Source organism: Anser cygnoides, chromosome 6 (genome assembly GCF_040182565.1).
Source record: "Anser cygnoides isolate HZ-2024a breed goose chromosome 6, Taihu_goose_T2T_genome, whole genome shotgun sequence".
Lineage (NCBI taxonomy): Eukaryota > Metazoa > Chordata > Aves > Anseriformes > Anatidae > Anser > Anser cygnoides.
Window position 1 is genome coordinate 9,770,171 of NC_089878.1, and position 17,784 is coordinate 9,787,954.

Sequence of the window (17,784 nt, forward strand, 5' to 3'; positions counted from 1 at the left end):
TCATAATGCTGGTATACAGCACGTTCACCTTTGCTTGCCATGACCACTTCTCCTATTTCTGTCTTATCTGCAGGAAACAGGTCTCTTGGGTTGAACAGCCAAAGATTGATTCATAACTGTTGCAGATAAGAGGGAATCTTTATGGAATTTCAAGACTTTTAAAGGTCTGACTAGCAAAAAGTGAACGTTTCTTGCTTTGGGTGGAACCTTATCTTTTTAGTAGTTCCTCCTGAACACAAAGTCCAAACGTACTTTTTCTGGAAAGAGCATGGTCTTACAGCATCTTGAAATCAAAGAGAGTTTCTCATTGATAATTACACTGTAGAAAAGGCTTACCATAACCAAGCTTCTACACTAAGATAATTCTGAGCTCATAAAAGATGATCTTTTCATATAGCTTATACTGATACTGGTACAAGTAGTGCTCCGGAGGTGAAAATGACCTCCCCACTTCAAGGATCAGCCTCAGATTTAGTGAAGCATGGGATACAAGTTGCTTCTGCAGAAGATTAAGCTTCAAAGGAGGGTGCCTAGGGTATGAAAGACCTTGCATACCAATCTCCTACCCTTGTATATATTTTGATCTTCTCACTTTCCAGTGTTGCACATATAAACAACATGGAAAGGAGAATACTAAAGACTTCAGAGACTACAACACAGACTGAAGGCCTCTAGGTACTGGAGGCTTTAATGAGAAAGCAGAGCTGCTTCAGTATTGTGCACATGCTAATAGCAGTTTAGAACATGGAGTCTGATAAGAAAATAACGAAATGATTTTGTGACGAGATTAATTCCACCGAGTTTAACTGAAGCAGTGTAAGAAAACCTGAAAGGAAGAGCAGCTCTGCCTGATTAAATAGAGCTCTAAGTACTGGATCAACAGAATAAATGCCCACTGGCTCATCACATCTAAGCAAAGATGCTGTTTGCTAGCCTATTTGCACAACTGGGATTTGTATGCAAAATATCGCCTCCACCCCTTCACATACTTGTTTCATTTTTCAGATAGTATCCTTCTTGATCACATTTAAATTTTTTCCCCATTCATGATGTGCTTGAGTCAGTCCAGCTCCGAGTATAATGAGAATTTCAGGTCCCAAGACTGTTGTAATTATGATGTTCTCATCATCAAAAATATGGTTACAGAATAGATACTGACTTTACCTGGGTCTTTTGAGAGCGGAGGTGTTAACAGTGATACAAGTCTTTTTAAGATGAAAAAAGCAATTTTAAACATAGAATTTTACAATTCTCAATAGCCACCTTTGCCATTCTTTCAGTAATTTTCACTGGCTTTTGCCAGGCAGTGCCTCAAGCACAACAGTTTTTCAGCACTGGGCCTGTTCATCCAATTCTTTAGCTGGACTGAAACACGCACAGGTGGGATGTCGCTCTCAAACACCTATTGGGTCAGGCGCTTCATAATAATTAAGAACCAGGTTCCTTCTGCCTCTAAGCAGCCACATGCATGAATATCAGTGCTCCAATCCCTTAAGAAAAGGTTCTGCTGACACAAGCCATGCAATTGCAGGCATACAGGACACCTCACATGGCTCGCTACAACACAAGGAGCTGAGAAGAAAGCCCTTATAGATGAGAACTGCAAAACAAGAAATGTAAAAAGAGTTACTCAATTACCTTTCCATATACAGGGCATTTACCTTTTTAATTAGGCACGTCTTGTGCACTGTACATAGTTTTCTAAGATTGTGCTTTTGGGAGATTTTGCCTAAGCTTTGCTTTTCAAAACAAATGCTTCACTGCTTTTCTTTTGCAAATAAAGTGATACCATTAGTTCAGTGCTATTGAGGAGCTGGGCAGTAACAAAGTGCAGCAGCAATGCAGGAAGAAGAGAGGGAAGAAAAAGCAAATATTTGTTAAAAGCAGAAAAAGGAAAAATCATTTTCTAGACAGAGAAGAAGTAGCTTGGAAGAAAATTTTAAAATGTATTGTGAGGAAAAGCTTTTGTGACAGGAAAAAAATAATGATTTGACTACCCAGTTTTTAGGAAAAAATAAACAGTAAAACTGCTTTCATATATGAATAACACTTACTCCCACAGTAAGGGAATGTGATTGAGGTTGCCAAGATAAAGACAGAAAAATCAGGAAGTTCCAGAATTAAGGATGCCTGAGAAGGCTTCATTTGGCCTGTCTGCGTATGCATGATGAGACACAGTCTTTTAATTACAAAAAAACACAAAATAATTTGTGCACAGGACCACCCTTGCTTATTGCAAAGGATGGATGGATGCATCCCACTTAATGAAAACCTATTTCGTGTTTTGTTTTCCCCTTAGCAAGTGATCCTATCCTTCATTTACTGCTTACTGCCTAAGCCCTGCTCTGAAAACTAATGCACTGTTTTCGATGGGCTTTTCTGGATTGCTCATCATTGCAGCCTTGACTTTTTTCATAACTATCAAAGCGTCTCTGTTTACAATAGCATTAGGAGGGAAAGGCTGACTTGGCTCCATTTTAGACATGAGAAATTCACGTCAAAATGTAATTGATAATTGTACGTGGCCTCTTGAGGATGCCTGGCTTTTCAGGATAAAGGAGCATCAGGTTGCACGTCACATCTTTCAAAGCACAGAGGTCAACACCTAGGTGCTTTAACCATCAGATCTATCTGTCAGAACAACTGTCCTCCTTAAAATTTGTATTTTGTTCTTTAGCTGCCTACAGCAGAATTTGTCTCATTTGTGTTCTATCTGCCTTTGTTCAGTTGTGCAGTTCTAGAGATGATGGAGGGTATGGGCACGTCTCAGGGTGAGATGGCAGGTATTTTGTGACTTCCATCAGGATAGTGGCTTTGCCTGGATATTTTTATCTAAAAGAGCAGACGTGAGGCAAGGTGAAGCCAATGCCTGCTGTCTGGTGACACAAACCCTGCACAAAGGGGCTATCAGCTTTTGCCCCTGCCCTCTACAGCCTGTCCTTAGACTCACGTCCTGGAAGCCCACTCAGGCACCTCTCCAATATCATCTGTGTTGTGGAGCTACAGAGTTAATTCTGAAAACAACATCTGAAATTCCTGTCAGTACCTCCAGGCTCAAGCCCACTCTTAGTGTAATTCTCTGCATGAATCTCTCCCCAGGCATTATCCCGCTGACGTCCTGAAGGCATCATTATATTGCTGAAATCAAAGAAGCTGCATGTGGGAGGAAAATATAGACACAAAGTTCATCAGAACTGCATATGTCAGTAAAAGGTAAATAATCGCAGGAGTAAATAACTGCAAGATAAGTCCTTAATTATTTAGGGTTAAACAGCAGCAGCATTACAGATGCAAAGTAATATTTTGCTAACCACTCATCCTGGGAACACTTACATAGAAAGATACTATTCTGTATGACAAAGGTAGGCAAAATGTGGATTATGATGCTTAGAAACACCCGAAATAAGTAGGAAATAGTATTAAACGGCATGAGCAAAAAATCCCTCTATAGCAAAAAAAGAAAAAGCTGTCAAATTATTTTTTTCCTTAAGCTAATAGTAGTTTCAGCTATTTCAAATCTCTCCAAGATGTTTCCGCTAATTTCTCTCCACAATTACATTTCCTTAGTTTTTCACCTTCCCTGTCTCACTGTATGAAAACTCTGCACTAAGCACAGGAAAAATTGACTAACTGGCAGTACTGAGAGAGTGTAACTGACTAAGTGGTGACACAAACAAAGTGCTTTCAAATTCACAGATCAAACTAGCTGGCAGAAAAAAAGACAAAAAAAATTCTTCAATTCCTTTCTTGTATATTCTACCTTACATAAAGAATGAGCAGTTTAAAACATTCTTGATTTTTTTTTTTATTATTATTAATAGCACTCTCAAAGTGGAAAGGGACATACAACAAAAAATTAAATTAGTCTTGCATTTATGTAATCATGTGCCAGATTCTCAGCTAGTGCAAAATAACGCTACTTGCCTTGCTTAGGAGATGTAATTACAATCTATATTAGCTAAGTATCTGATCTAAAGAGCTTTCCTTTTATAAATATAAAAACATATTCAGACTCACCTCAATTCAGACATAAATGTACCAGATTAAAACTGGACTGAAGTCTCATATTTCAAAACAGTTCTCACCCTTTTAATAGTTTTTCTACCTGATACCCTCTTTTCTGGTCAGAAATAGCAGATGTACATATTCAATGAAGTTTACTATGTTTTGCTCTGGTCTTCAAGATTTACCTGCCAGACTCTGATGTGTGTTTTATTAAAGCAGAAAGTACTTGCATAGTACACTGATAGAAAATAGTATAAAACCCTAGGGAACATCTATACATCTCCATGAAGCAGGTTCACAGATGCGGACATAAAACCAACCAACCTACGTGTCAGGGATGGACAGACACCTTAACGTCCATGCTCACGTTGGCCTGGTGTTTCACCTTTGTATAGGTGGCTGTAGGTTTGGGGGTAATATCCCAGGTTTTTAAACTCTTCATCTACGAGTGATACACTAAGAATTGTCTTGGAGAGTACTGTGGGAGCTGAAATCCTCCTGGGCTTCTGGTCAAAACAGTTATAACTTAGAGCGATGACTCTCTCTCCATTGAAATAAAACAAAATCAACAAATCAGCACAGCTACATCAGTTAGGGAAGGAGCTCCAGGGGGACTTGTATGACAAAGCAGCTTAGATGCCTTCTGAAAATCCCACACCTTAACTGTGTTTCATCCTCATGCAAAAAGCAGAAAGATCAGCCATGCACTTTTCACACAGGAAGAGTGAAAAATTGCTATCAATGGCTGTATCTAGGTAACAAAAAATCTATATTCATAATATGAAAACAATCCTCAACCACAACGTTCATGTTTTGTAATGTGGGTTATTTTATGTCACGATTCCCTTTTTAATTTAATTGTGAATATTTTTATCGTGTTCTCTTTTTTACTAAATTTCAAGTTGAAACTACAGTTATGGTCAGATGTGCGAAAATTACAACTCACTGTTCCACAGAGACGTCTTCCCTTCTAACTTTCAGATCAAATCCTCTCAGCTGACAGCTCTCAGGCAATGCTCCTTCAGCCTAGTCCCACGTTTGCACTCACATTCATGTTTTCTGTCAGAAGGATGCTTGCAGTAATGCAGCCTCCTGCATACTCTGAAGTCTACCTGGAGAAGAAGTCTACCTGGAGAAAGTTACTAGCTTATCCTTTATGATTCTCAGAAATGTAAAGACAACTCTGGATCCTAAAACCAATTTAATGCTCGTAAAACAGAAAGCTCCGCTGAAGTGAGGCTGACCCTTAGAAGAAATGTGTATGAAGAGTCAGGAAGCTCCACAATGACATTTTCACATGCAGTTTCTGCCTGCAGCTGCACTTCAACCACCGTGTTTCAGTAGTCACACATTTGCTAACACCTTAAAAAAAAGTTCATCTGTAATCCTGTCACTTCTAACCAGCCCAATTATCTCTGCTCATTCAACAATGAAAAACATAGTCCCCTATTAATGGTCTGGACATAAAAGTTGAACATCCTAGGAAAGAAAGAAACACAGCAAGCTAAGATCTTTCAAGAGTCCTACACAAATGAGTAAGCAGGCAGAATGCAGCCCACCTTGGGGTAGCATACAGAGACCAGAAACACCCCCAATCCTGACCATGCAGGCTACCAATGTCTTTACTAACATGCAATTATGTGACAGGTATTTTTTTAGATCCCATCAAAAAACTATACCAAGGAGACTCATGGCAAGGAAAACCCAGTCTCTCTTCCCCACCTTCTGCTCTAGGGTAAGTGCTGTGCCTGCCACGAATTAGGACTTCACAGCGAGAAATAACCGAACTAAAAATGCAATTAGGAGGATTTTGAAAGATGAACAAGTATGAACTCTACCAGCATATGGCATTTATTAGATGAAGAAATGGGTACGAACTGCAGAGCAGACTTCCAAAAGCACAAATCCACTCTCAGCGATCTTTGGAATTTCACAGCCACTTTGGGGCCCGGAGTGTCAGAACAATCTGCCAGCCAAGTCTGGATACACCCAAGGAGACGTTCAAAGGGAAATGCGATAGCATCAGCAGAGGAGCTCAGTTACACAAAAGGAGAGGTGTGGCCGAACCACAACTTCACTGATTCACATCGAGGCTTTTCCAAGGTTCAGAGCTATGCTCTCTGAAGAGGCAGGTACAGAGCCACCAGGAACATACAGTTATTTTCACAACCTTCAACAGTAAGGAGAAAGGAAACAACAGGATAGAAACGACACGGTGGGCTCACCAGAGTGCGTCCTGAGGTGTCCTGTGAGGGCGTCCCTCCGTCGGCAGGCATAGCTGCAGAAGGGACATTTGAACGGTTTCTCCCCAGAGTGTAACTTGATGTGCCTCAGCAGGTTCCCCTTCTGGGTAAAAGAAGCTCCACATTGGTTACAGTGGAAGGGGCGTTCACCTGGAAGGGAAAATGGAAAGGAGAAAGCTGTCAAGAAACGCTACAAGTGCAGGGAGCCCGTCACCTCACCCTGTGTAACAGCGCCTCCTCACCCAGGCCTGCTCCCTCCACCACCACCTTGACTCCCGCCACCACCATCTTGCGGCCCTACAACGGGCAGAGCCTCCAGCACTGTCTCGGGGCTCTCCCCGTAATGCTGCAGCACTCGAAGTGCTGCAGAGCCTGATTTTCCTCAAGTTCTCCACCTCAGAAGTTTCATCCTTCGTAAATGATGAGCTCTGCTCAAAATTTAGACCCATGACTGGGGTTTTGTGGTGTTTATCGCTATGGTTTTCCCCTTATTTTTAGTATCGGTCTGATCTAGATGAGTATTTAGAACTCATCATGACAATTTGACCTGGACAGATATTAAGGTCTTTGCTTCAAACCAAATCTTTCGCTTGCATTACAGTTAAATTGACATCCCCTCTTAAAGGCTGTTTTCCCTTGCTGGAGTAGCATGAGGAGAATTAATGCAAGTGAGGATCAGGCCCACAAGCTTTGGGAAGTAGCAAACAAAAAAATCTCACACCATTAAACTGAGAAATAAGCAAACTAGTGTCTGAAGTAAAACTAATGGAAAAGACTTGCTAGGTGAAAAAAAAATTAGTAGTTTTAACAGAAACTCTACCCCTTACCTGCTCCCTTCTCCCCAAACATTCACACACACACACACACACACACAGATTAAGTTGATGTTAATCATTCATATTTGCCCTTGACAGTGGGGATTGGGTCCATGAGCATCCATTTTTTATTTTTATTTCTTAATTTAAAGAGGAAAAAACATACAAGCTGACACAGGTTTTGTAAAGTATTATTAAAATCATACTCTATGTCAATGTTTGCTGAGGCCACTCGGGTCTGTCTCAGACCCTTAGGCCCCCAGTCAGCTGTAATCACCTACTTATATCTCACTGGGTGCAGTGCAAATCAACAGGGCCCAAGTATATACTCACGTTTGCTATTTGCCCAAGTGCTTTACTGAAGCTAGGCTTTCAATGCTGAAATCACTTCACCAACCAGGGCCCCAGTTCAACAAGGTCTTGAACATCAGATTTCAGATGTAAGCAGAAATCCATTTTTTCATTCATTTTTTTCAGTACATCACTTATTATGGAGCCTCGGTCAAATCCTGGTGGGACTTTGAGGTTGAATTCACCGGCCTGAAGCACAGTTCTCATGAAAAATAAACATGCTCTGTGACCTGTCGCATCTCTCCAAACCTTTTTTCAATTGCCTTAAAATGGTTACTCCCTTGCTGTACAAAAATAATGCTATGTTTTTATCAAAGTAGTTCACGTGTCTAGTGTAAACTCCAGCATCTGCCTTTTGATTCAAATGGAAACAGAAGGATGAAGAGAGCTCTTAGAGATGTCCTCTAGCAATTCTTTGCAGTGGTTTAAACCACCGCAGTGGTGTGGTCCTGCAAGGAGTGCACCAGAGGTAGGTGTGCCACATACATACCAACCCTCTGCAACTTCATTTCATGTGTGCGAGCTAGAAACTACACCTGAAACCACTGCAGACGCACTGCAGAAAATACTAAGGTTCCTACATTCTTGCCAAGAATATTATGGAGTAATAATAATAATTTAAAAAAATCTCAGCATAAAGCTTTTCTTCCAATATACTGAACACGAGCTCATTGGAATTGATAAAGAGTTTGTGGTTTCCCTTTTAAACTCCCACAATACACTTAAAGGATCTGATTAGCCATTATCTTCTGTTATATCATTTAAGATGTCCATAACATAGATATGTAAAGAGATTGCAGTAGACAAACGTGTTTTTTCTTCTTCTTTTCTGTTTTGCTTTCACTGTCTGAGAAAACAGGCAAAACCCCTTCCTTTGACACATTTCTCAGGAATGATAGCTTCAGTTTCAGGATGACAACATTAAAGGCTGCAGCAGGTTTCTTACCAAGTCTAAAGACTTGCCTTTTCCTCCTGCTGCATTTAAAGCTATGCTGTTAATGTGTTTTACCCAACTGATCTTTGATATTCTTGGAGGCCATGTAAGAGCAGGTATTATTATTCCCCAGTAAGCAGGCAGCTGAAGGAGGTGCTGAAAGCCTTCAGTCAGGAATTCAAATAACCACTGCACTACAGCTCAGTGGCAAAGATGACACAAGAACATCCTTCACAAAGTCACCAATAGCCTGTTCCTTTCTTGCCACATACACAGTCTGCTACAATAGCACGTTTTACCTTCAATAACCTTCAATAATCTATTTTAAACCAGCATGAATTCATTTTCCTTATTGGCTTAATTCTGAGTAAATAACTGCTTTGATCTGTTTATTGTACTTTTGGCCAACCACTTATTTTCTGCTCCTTGATTAAACTGCAGGCTTCTGGGATGACCATTAATTTCAGTCATTCATGCTGTCGAGTAGCAGCTTTTACATTTAGTACAGTTAATCTTAGACACAATTACCCAATACAAGGGTGCCCCAAAAAAGTAAAAACTGAGTAATAAGATTTTGCTGCCTTTCCAAGAACTCTCCTGTCCGATGCCCACTTCAGATAAGCAGTAAACCAACCGTCATCACTTCACTGCTTTATGAAGACTGCTCCTTATTTTTCCTGCTGCTTTCTCCTAGTACATCTGTAAGCAGTTCTCCAGCATTATTATTACTTCCTAATAAAAAATAAATACATTAAAAAAAAATCCTGGCATCCTTATTCAGTTCCCTTACACTTGTGTAAAAAGGTTTTTTTATTCATAAGCTGAAAATTGATCATATTTCTAACTAAACATCCACTGATACTAACTCTGCTATATTCCCAGATTCAGTTAATAATAATAAAAGCACATCCTTTATGAAGGATTATCAAACCAGATTTAGGTAGAGCTGTAAGTCTAGGATCAGACAGCAGCAATCTGGTCTCCCCAAGGTATTGGTTTGTGCAGCAGGAGATCTTGGTGCAGTAGGGTCACTCCGATTCCACTGCCCCAAGCCTCCACGGGCACTGCATGATGCATGGGATAACCTATCTGACGCTGGTCTGGGCAGCTCCACCGCCCACTTTAAAAACTCTTGACTCATGAAAAATATTCACCTAAATACATTTCCTCTCTCTTTTGCACCCCCTGACTGTGTTTAAGGTATTTTCCAGTCCTTAGGGGTGACTGCAGCACAGACGTACTAGAAACTACAGACCTATTGAACGGACTGCATGCATGACTACAAGAGGCTATGGACAATTATAAGCACGGTGTATGTTTCACCATTTATAGCTATCTAGTACTTGCCTTTTGACTCTATAAACTTGTACTGATTTATTAAAATAAGAACTCCTAAGAAGGGCATGTACTGAAATGTAACTAAATGAGCTTTTTGCTTTTTAACACTGGAAACTACGTGAGTGCAAAATATTTTTAGTCTACTGTTACATTACTAAATCTTTTTTCTCTTTTAAAGCTAAAATGGCAGAAAAAAATCTCAAACCTTAGTGATTAAAAGAGACTAAGTTGCGACACTGAGAAGAACAGCTAACCGAAGAAAAAAAGATGTTTCCTTTCTAGTTCCAGATTTAAGACCTTAAGTCAGACAAAACCAAGAATGCCTAAAAAGCCCTTTTCTCCTGCACAGAGAATTTAATTATCTAAAGCTACTTCAGGAATGGACAAGGCAAGGTAAGGCAGAGCTGCCAAGTATTACCTTTCCTAAAGGCTTAGGAAGAGGGGCTTGTGCCAGGAAGCAGTGCTGATAATTAAAAAGAAAAACAGAACAAAACCCAAGGGAGTTTATCATTTTGTAGTTAAATAAAGTATTAATTAACAGGTATGATTTCACATACTTACATCTAAGTTACAGTAAAATACTGATGAAACTTCACAGTGCATTGCTTAACATGCATCCATTATAGCTATTTCTTCTCCAGAAAAAAATTATAATGAAATATCACTGCTCTTTAGATATACTAGTGTCTAAAGTACACAAGTTGGCTTGCTGTTGTGTAAACAAATACTGAGATGAAAAATGACGTGGACAGATAGAGTTGGGGTTATTAGTAAGACATGGTCCTTTGGTAAGTATCTTTAATATATGGCTCCTGGCTGGAGACTTCACGGCAAAAGCTACATGTGCTTTCTAGCTGATACAACCTGAAACCAGGCGAATGAACTCATTAACTTCCTATTAATAGCTGCCATATTTTACCATGTATATGTCAAATGTTATTTCAAAAAGCAAACCAACCCCTTTTTCTGCTTAATTGGAAGCTTCCCTGTACATTGATTCTCCTTTACCGCCTCAGCACGGAAGTGCTGCGTAGAAGTTTCAGTATGAGTTAGCCTTCTCTGAATTTCGTACGGCTGCAAAATACACCAGTGACATTTTCTGTATCAAAACAGAAATCGAAGCGAGGACAAAGAGCGTCCAAAACCGTTCTAACACTTCTAATGCGACTATCACAGGTAGTTGGCAAAATCTGCACAAAAAAACTTTTAAGTCTCCTAAGAGAAAATATTTGAAGTTAGCTCCATTTTAAATGAATTGTTTCCTGCATCAGAGGTGTCCTGTTGTGCTTTCTACAGCTTAAAACCTTTAAAAGGTAAAATGTGGGAAAGTGAACCACCAATTTCCTGGATCATGTGTTTTTCAAACACACAGACCTCCCAAGGAAGAAGACTTGGATTTTCATAACCCTCACCTGATAACTTCTGTTCCTTTGAAATCAAATAGAGTGACTCACAGACTAATACATATTAGTATACAATTTTTTTTGTTAGAAGAGCGGCCTGTTTACTTTCACAGCAGTGCGCAAGCTCTTTCCTATGAATGTTTTAATTACACTTTTAAAAAACACTGTTTTTAAAGACTTGTCACAATACATATGAAAGCCAGGATAAAGTCTTTATAAATATAAGAACCAGGTCCAATGGGACTACATTTCACATCTGTCCTAGTTAAATATATACCTAAGATCTCGGTCCTTTCTTTTTGGCATGTATTTTTGATACACAAAGTATAACTTAGGTACCTGTAAGACAGGAATTTACTTTCTTTTAATCTCTTAAAGCAACATTACTATGCACATGCTGCCATGAGAAAGTATTTAAATATTTGCTAATACTAACAGCAATAATTTTCACTGTTCCGTAGTAGATTTTTTTGTTCATATTCTGGTAAAAGGAAACATTTCTTCACATGCTGCATCTGCTATGATTATGCTCTGTCCCAGGAGCACGAATGAAAAATTAGTTGCACTGCTAACACCCTGGCAGGCAATGAGTTGCATCGTGCCTTCACCCAAGTGAAATACAGAGCACCAGACTTTGCTCCATTTCTGTGTTTGTTATTCTGGGGACTGTCTTGTCTAAATACTTACTTACTCTTCTTTTAGAGTCACTTAACAGTCTGTACCTCACTTGCAATCAGTGATTTTACTAAGTTTTTGTTGTTGTTGTTGGGGAAAAAACTGCTTCCAGATAGGGCAATTTATTATAAAATAGCAGTGATGAATCTCTCAGGAAAAATTCTTGGGAAATCTTGGGTGATTTCCAGGTGTCCTCTGTACACAAATTTATGACCGCATTCTGAAGGGAGAAAAATCCTTTAAGTGAATGGGCAAAAATATCCAAAGTGTTCAGCTACCAAGTACTGCAAGTAAAACACATCCTTATGAGGAGAGAAATTTCAGAAACCTAAGCTCTTCTTTCTTATGCCTAAGTACAAAATGAGACTTTAAGAAAAGTTAGATTATTCATTTAGGAATTTAAGTAGAAAATATTACATTAAGAAATCTGGCCCTATTATTTTTGATTCAGTGCCAACGATTCATACTGCAAGAGGTAGGAGCATGCAGTAGGCTACAAATCACAAATTAAAGCCAATAAAACTTTTCGACTAGAAGAATTAGTCAGTTTAAGGGAGTTAATCGTAAGGTGTTAATATGACCATTTGTTTAAATTTGTTCCTGGTTAGCTGCTTTAGGCAAAAAGGTTTTTGATACTGAAAGGTATGACTGGGTTTTTCCTCATTATTGATAGTGACTTAAAATTTTACGCGATTTTTTTTTTTTAAATTATTTTTAATTTAGAGTTCCAGTGTTGCATAAGTTTGATTATAACACGATGGATGTTAAAGTAGAACCTGGAGGTGTTCCTCATTGGCACGTAACTAATCCAGTTTCACTGACTTGATGGTCCTGAAATGCATGTGGAAAGCAAGCAAAAATCAGAGATCTTCCTGCGGTTAGCACCCCACAAAAGCTTAAAAGTAACACAACGGCAGCCAAAACGGAGAGCATGGTGAGAGCTACCACCTGTGCCTGCTGCATCATACCCAGCACCCCAAGTCCTCTCCCCAAGGCTTGGGGCACAGCGGCTGTCCTGCTGCATCAGCACAGCAAATCCCTTATCCTCTGGGTGTCTACCACTCCCAAATCTTACAACAATAAGGATGGTCCCAACCCCCTCTTAGAAATAAGAGGTGTTTCCAAACCCAGCAGTGGACTCAGGAAAGGACTGGATGTTATCGTGGAGAAAAATCCCTATTGACAGTGCAACATGTGGAGCTTACCTCTCACAGTATGGCTATAACAGTAAATAGTTTCTGCTTTACCAAAAATGAGGAAATTTTAATTCAGACCCACTAGTAGAAAGCCTAAAGAGGCGAGAAGTCTTCAGCGTTCCTTTTCATTACCTCGGACAAATTGGATTATTGAACTGAGCTTCTTCCTCTCCCCGTTCCTCAACATGCCCCAGCACAAGCCCCCGGAGTATCCAGTGGCAATATTACTGACTCCTCGCCTCCTGCACTAACAAAAAACTGATAAAGATGCTGCAACCTGGGGCATTTGCTGTGGAGTATGAAAACTGGACCAAAAGGAGATAGTGTAGATAGTATGGGAGAGGAGGAAAGTAAATCGAACCTGACACTTGCTGTTTTTCCAACACGAGCACGTGAGGAAGGGGGTGTGGAGTTACCCAGCTCCCTAAAGCAGCAAGTGCATCACACAATTCCCACATCGAGCACTTCATTTGTTTTCTGTCAGCGATGACAAATAAATAGAAAGGCCTTCTGCTGATGGCCACGCAGATTACCGAAACGCTTCACCTGAATTGTCAGCGTTTCAGAGAAATGTTGTGTTCTGTGCTAGCAGGTGAGCAGCTCCGCTACGGAGGGGCCAGGGAGCTCAGCATCCCCTGCACCACATGCCCAATGCTTCGAAGGATGAATGGGAAATCCCTGGCTCTATTATGGGAAGTGGTGGCCACAGACATCAGGGGAATGGATGCTCCAGCACATGAGGATGAAAGATGGGACACTGAACTCATCTGTTTTGACCTTACCCGTGGCAGAGGTTATTTTTTCCATCCCTAGATGTGTTTGACTGAACTATCATAATGTGGCAGGGGAAAGACAACTGCTCCTCAGTAACAGATGAATAACGTCTGCAGAAAACCATCTCCCTTTATGTGCGCAACACAGCCAAAGCCATATGGCACAGCTTTTCACAAAGCCTCAGTCCCTGGTGTAAGGAAGCCACACTCTCGTCCCAGCATACATGCAAATTACAACCTCTACCGTGACCACAGCATTTTGGGTGATTTACATAGAATGCTGTCAGGCTTTTGGGGAAGGGAAAAGGACTTCGGTTTTTGCCAGTGCAAACAACTGGCCAGACCGTGCTTCGGCTGAGCACTGATAAAGAGAAGAGTGAGGCGGGATCCAGCTCCCACGACACATATGAACTGGCTTCAGAGGTACGGATTTACATGCCAGTTGCATTAGCTGATAAAGAATATCATCAGTTTCCACTCACCAGGGACAACCTCCCTTCCCTCCACCATTCTCCCCTGGGCTGCAAAACCAGACTGCCCACAGGTCAGGGCTCATTCCAGAGCTGGGGTCAGCCCGTTTAGCCCAACTGCTGAGGAAGTGGCGATATATTTTAAAATACTGCACTTTAAGAGAGAGATACCAGTAGGTTAAAAATACTCCTTAAAATCAAGGATGTGGAAATCCAAGCAAGCTTCTCCTTCTGTTGTGGACATTGAAGTAGCAGCATGTATTAAAAAACAAACAAACAAAGCGGGGGAAAAAAAAATCCCCCGCAAAATTTGCCAACTGGTTTACTGCGAGTAGAGCACCAGGCTGCACACGGAAAGGAACGCTGCTTCTATAAAGCTTGAGATCATCTGTACAGAGCAGTGCACCAGAGCTCCTCTGCTCAGATGGGAAAAGTCATGGCTCAGTGAAGTACCACCAGAAGGAAAAAGCTCCTGGTTATGCAACTCCTATCAATTCACTCATCTCCAGTGGTCATCGCCTGCACGCAGATGACATTTTGTCCTACTGGTTTAGAACTTGCTTGTTTTCTTTAAAATGAAAAGGCAGCTCAGCAGTATTTAAAGATGTGCAAGCTATCTCCAAAAAACACAGACTATTTAATTAAGTACCTAAATCTAAATTTAGTAGGCCTAATTTATCTGTTCAAGTTCAAATACGTGGACTCTGATGCACCTACAATACATATGCTCAGATAGATGCGAGCGCCAATGAAAACTTTTCAGGAGGTTGAAAGCTGGAGACTCAGTCTGCTGCCTTCTCTGCTCCCTCCCCCTTTCCTAGTAATAGCACGTCAAATTGTTAATCAAGATTTCGTTCCTACAGCTAATGCGTTTCCCCTGTCGTAATTGCTGTCTAAAATCATGACTGCATCATAAACGATACTGCAATGCTTTGCATTATACATTTATGTTAAGTTATTATCAATACAGCTTATATACAGGGCATTAACTATGTAATATATATTTATTATTCCTCCGTACAGAAATTCTATTGATTTCTTTCCCACCAAGCACACACTACTTGACTGCAAACTACCAGGTTTACAAAGGGATTAGACAAAGTCTTCTCCTACTCTACCTTAAAACCCCACTTTTCTTTTTATATCCTGGCAGATATCTTGCAGTTACAGTGGGAGCCACTCACCCCGTTAAATAACAGTAGGGAGAGATTAAAAAAAAAAAAAAAAAATCAAAAAAATCTTGCAGTTCGTCCACAAAAACATGGAGAACAAACACCCCCCGAGGCTCCAATGTAAAAACCTGCTTAACCTTAGCAAGATTTAAGCGTGGGTCTCAATTTAAGCATATATTATAGCACTTCAGGTGACTTAAGCATGTCTTTTTATGCAGCTGAAGCATGTGTAAGTGCTTTTTTGCATTAAAGGCTCTGGCCAGGCAGATTCCACCAGACCCAAGTGCTGTCTTCCGGCAACGCCTGCACTTTTGTCCTGTCAGAGGTAGCTGTTGCTCCCACCTGAATAGCAACAGCAGAGGTGATTGTGTATCAGCCTCTGGACACCCCAGTTTGCTGGATTAGCCCAAAACTCCTCCAGAACTCCCTGTTTGGAACTCGAGGGCCCATCGTTTGGTCCCAAAGACCCACTCAATCAGCACATGGCAAAGGTTTTCATCTGCCACTTGACTTCTCAAATCCTTACGCCTAGTAAGATGTTTTGATTTCCAAACAATAGCAGCACTAATAATAAAAATAAACAAAAGGAGAGTGCATGCATTGAAAGATGCCACAAAAATGCTATCTGTATGGTCGGGAGGAGGAAGCACTAGCCCATGAGAGCGGTTCAAGTGAGGTTTCCCTGCTGGAGCTGTCACCTGATGAGCAGCAAGCCCACCCCAGCCCCAGGATCAGCATTCCAGCATGAGGTAATGTGTTCACCCCATGGGTTTGCTAAGCCTGGGTTTGGCCAGGTCACCCAGCAGCAAGCCCAGCCCCTCGTGCAGGAGGCGTGTGTCCCCCAAGCTGCTGGCCTCGTCCAACTGTGAGCAGTTCCAAGGGAAAGCTCTCCAAGACTCTCTGTAAAGGGTCAACAACCTTGCACACATGAACACACACACAGCCCATGCTGGAGAATTATTCTTGCCATATTCCCCCAGTTAAGAACAGTAAGAAGACTGATTTCGAGACTTGCGTTGCATTTTTAAGAAACAAAGGCTGGAAACCAACATCAGGAAGCACCATGCTTGCCAGTGACATGTAATCATCAGCATCTGAGGAGCAGAGGGAGAACCGAAACAACCAAGCCCACCTTTCCCCTCCCCAGCCACCTGCTACCCCTGAATGAAAAGGGAAGAGAGAAGAGTTGTCAGGTAACATCAACATCAGACGCCACGGGCAGTCATCAGATTTTCTTTCAGCTGCTTACCAGTGTGGCTCCTTTTATGTACCATTAGCACATTGGGCCCAATGCAAACCATGCCACAGACGTCACATTTCAGTTTACCATTCGGAAGCCGGATTCCTCCCTCGCTCGATAGCTCCTGGATCTTTCTGTTATCCGCCATCTCGTTATTCTCTGTGAGGGGCTCTTCCAGGCTGCTTCCTTCATCATGAGCCCTGACCTCATCTTCCTGACTCAGAGGCTTTCTGTCAGATTCCTCATCACTTTGCATTTCTAGCTTTACTGAATTTGCTGAAATAAAAACAAAAACAAAACAAAAAAAACATTAAAAACGCGTACTTTCTAAGTTCCCAATTGCTAGTATGGAAAGTTGCTACTATTACCAATACTAAAGCAGAGGCTGAAGAATCAAAGCAACACGAAGGCTTTGCGGTGGTAACAGTAGCACAAGTTGCGACTGAATCTTTTCTCAAGAAATTTAATTCCTGGTTTTCTATCCCTATTTTCCAGCTTAGAAACTAAGACATGGAGCGAACCAGAGACCTTCCAGAAGCTGCAGAGACATGGCAGGCTTAAAAACTGACCTCCTGCTGCTCAAGGTGAAACACAGGAGCCCCCCTTCCCTTCGAGGGACCCAAGCACATGGGTAGGACAGAGCCAGATGCCTTCTGCCCCGAGTTAGGGCAGCGAGCCCCAACCTTCCCAAAGCCACAGCTAACAGAAACGAGCACACTTTGCAGACAGGATTGTTCAAAATGCAGGGACCTGAGGGAACAGGGCTGTGGCAGTAATCTCCACAGCACCCTGCCTGCACAGGCACGTCTCCTGACGGAGGGGAGAGCATCGCCACAGGAGCCTTGAGTGCTTTTCTGCCACCATCTTCTGATTCACCTAAGTGGGACATTGCCAAGGCAAACAGGTCTGAAGCGAGACGTACACTGCTAGCTTACTTATATCTGTAAAATTTAGTGCAATTCAAGACCTTTCTTGTCTGCCTGGTCAGGCCCATGGGCCCCCTGCTGATTTCTGTGATCCTCAGGTCACAGGGCAAGTCTCCTAGAACTAGCAAGAGCTCGTGGGATCAGCAAGTCTTGAACGAAAATAAGTGTATCACGCTTTTTTTTTAAGCAGGGGGCCTCAGTGCAGGGGTATTTTAACCCCCCAGCCACCCACGTTTCAACATT

The 17,784-nt window shown here is 41.4% G+C and overlaps 1 protein-coding gene across 23 annotated transcripts in view; it reads right to left on the minus strand.

Moving 5' to 3' along the window:
• IKZF2 (IKAROS family zinc finger 2) overlaps positions 1-17,784 on the minus strand; it is a 116,202-nt gene that overhangs the window by 40,749 nt on the left and 57,669 nt on the right. For 20 of the 23 annotated variants that reach the window (XM_066999156.1, XM_066999152.1, XM_066999157.1 and 17 more), the window contains 2 exons: positions 16,625-16,891; positions 6,231-6,398 (listed from right to left, as the gene is read on the minus strand). In XM_066999156.1, the coding sequence (XP_066855257.1) occupies positions 6,231-6,398; positions 16,625-16,891 (435 nt within the window). The remainder of the gene's footprint in view (positions 1-6,230; positions 6,399-16,624; positions 16,892-17,784) is intronic. The other 3 variants (XM_048058359.2, XM_013178729.3, XM_048058363.2) reach the window with 2 other exon arrangements.